At 44.8% G+C, this 2,513-nt stretch overlaps 1 protein-coding gene across 1 annotated transcript in view; it reads left to right on the top strand.

Moving 5' to 3' along the window:
- Positions 1-1,008: 1,008 nt before the first annotated feature.
- LOC102768697 (sodium-dependent serotonin transporter) overlaps positions 1,009-2,513 on the top strand; it is a 16,725-nt gene continuing 15,220 nt past the window's right edge. The window contains exons 1-2 of the mRNA XM_006756678.2: positions 1,009-1,142; positions 2,126-2,433. Coding sequence (XP_006756741.2) covers positions 1,009-1,142; positions 2,126-2,433 — 442 coding nt within the window. The remainder of the gene's footprint in view (positions 1,143-2,125; positions 2,434-2,513) is intronic.

Here is a 2,513-nt window from a genome sequence, read left to right on the forward strand (position 1 = left end):
ACAGAGGCCTTCTTCAAGCAACGCAGCCAGAGATTCCCAAGTTCCGGTTGAATTTAGCTGTACACTTAAATATATTGACATTTCACTCTTTTGCTCCCTCTAAAAGAGAGAGAGAGAGAGAGAGAGAGAGAGAGAGAGAGAGAGAGAGCTTTTTTAGCCTCATAGTTATTTATGGTGGATGAGAGAATGTGTAGTGATTTCAAAAGTTCATCAGTTTAGTTAAGGTCCCAGGGAACAGGAAGAGGCTGGAGAGCAGTGTGAACATGATAAGAATGGGGGTTTTATTTAGATCACTCTTTGTCAGAAATTTGTATTCTCCTATGAGTGGTATTTGTGTCCTTGAGCCCAGGATAAGGTCAGGGGTGGGGACCAAAGAGCCAGATAAGGTAGAAACCAGTACACCTACCCCACCCCTTACGTACATACACCCTCTACTTCCATAGAACTGGTTTTCTTTTTGTTGCTATAACATTTTTGGCAACAATCAATCCCTTTAGAATTTTTATTTTCTACTGTACAGAAAAAAAGAACTCAACAAACTTAAAACTCCAATTACTTGTGTCTCTGGTGTTCATGTCTAATTCTTGCCATGATATTTGTGTATATAGTCATCAGTGTGAATCTACTACATTGTGTTCTAATTTTTCACTCATTATGCTTTGTCTTTACATTCCCATGTGTGATAGTTATGTTCACTAAAAGTCCCAAATATGTAGGCCACATACCCTGCCATTTTTATTAGCTACCAATTCCTAGCCATCCTCCAATGGTTGGATTTGCAAAATTAGGATAAATCTTTGCAGTTTGAATAGGGGTGGCAGTCATCCCTAGATGTATTTTCCTAGAAAGGTCTGAGCTAAGCAGAAACATGTTTCAACTCCCACACTATTTCCAGAGTTGGAAAGGTTCAGGCCCAGAAGAAATGAAATTAGCTGGAAGGTTTTGGTTGCTTACTATTTTATAACAGGTTATAGGTTTAAAGTCCAAAAGGGCTCGAATTTCTACCCCATGTTTGACGTCTCAGACCTCAATCCAGAGGAGAGCGAGCTGAGCTGGCTTTCCTACACCCCGACACACGACAGTGATGTGAAGGCTCAGGGGGCCTGGCCCAGCCCTCTCCACCACGGTGTGTGGGGACAGAGGTACCAGCCATACCGGCATCTGTAGCTGCCAACCTACTTTCTCTGGATCTTCTGGGGTGAATCAGAGGCGTACCTGCTGCTCATCTTGCAGAATAACAACTCCCACAGGAGTTGCTGGGAGTGGCAAGAAGAATGAATGGTGAGCAGCAGTGCTGTGTAAGGCCTGGTAGGACCTTAGGGAACATAGAAAGGAGAAGCACAGATGGACCGGACACAGCCAGACGCCAGCTAGAAGCTGCCCAAAGGCTTTTAAGAGCCGAGCGACAGGGAGAGTGAAAAAGTCCAAAGCTCAGGAGCTGCGGGAGCCTCATAAAGGTCGGCCTTTTCACCTCCGTCCTTTACTATTTTCCTCTTCACGTAAACACCTGTAGTTCCCATAAAATATCCTTTGAGTGTCCAGCTGAAATGAAAGGACTGTCCTTTTCTGCTTGCAGGCCAAAACTGCCTCTTTATTTGTTATTCTTTTCCCAGCACAACATCCAGGACCAAGTGAGTACTCCGGGGAGCTTTGGTGAAGCGAGCCCTCTTCTTACATTCTTCTGCGTTACTGGTAAACTCCAGCATGAGATTCCAGTCCCAAGTAAAGGCAATACTCTGTTCTTAAATAGAGCCTGGGACGGACCTGGGTGATTTTCTGGGGGGGGTTTTGTTTGTTTGTTTTTTTTAAAAAAAATATGTTTTTTTATTGATATTAGAGAGTGAAGAAGGGAAAGGGACAGAGAGAAACATCGAACATCTGCCTCCACATGCATGCTGACTGGGAACCAAACCTGCAACCTGGGTACTTCATTGTGGTTTGATATCTCGTATAGGTTGAAGAGAGTAGTTGATTTTATTGACTCTCGTAGCCAATAGGATGTCTCACATTTAACAGATGCACTTGCAATCCCATTAACCAGTGTAGTTTAAGATGTATGATGAGTTAATACCAAAGCCAAGTAAAATGCTTAATTCTATTCTCCTTTCTCTGTGTGCCTTTCCAGCAGAGCTCTCAATCCCATTGACATAGATCGCGCACCAAGAATTCAGTTCAGGTTCTTGGCAAATGGGCATCAGCATCACCCATTAGCCAACAGGATGGAGATCACATCTTTAAATTCTCTGAAGCAGCCATCACTGTGCAAGGATGGAGAAGAGTGTCAAGAAAATGGAATTCTACAGAAGGGTGTCCCCACCCCTGGGGATAAGAAGGAGTCCGGCCAGGCCTCTAACGGGTACTCAGTGGTGCTGAGCCTCAGTGCAGGAGATGACACTCCGCACTCCATTCCAGCTGCCACCACCGCCCTAGTGGGTGAGGTTCACCAAGAGGAACGGGAGACCTGGGGCAAGAAGATGGATTTCCTCCTGTCGGTCATTGGCTATGCCGTGGAC

The sequence above is a fragment of the Myotis davidii genome, unplaced genomic scaffold (genome assembly GCF_000327345.1).
Source record: "Myotis davidii unplaced genomic scaffold, ASM32734v1 scaffold332, whole genome shotgun sequence".
Classification (NCBI taxonomy): Eukaryota; Metazoa; Chordata; class Mammalia; order Chiroptera; family Vespertilionidae; genus Myotis; species Myotis davidii.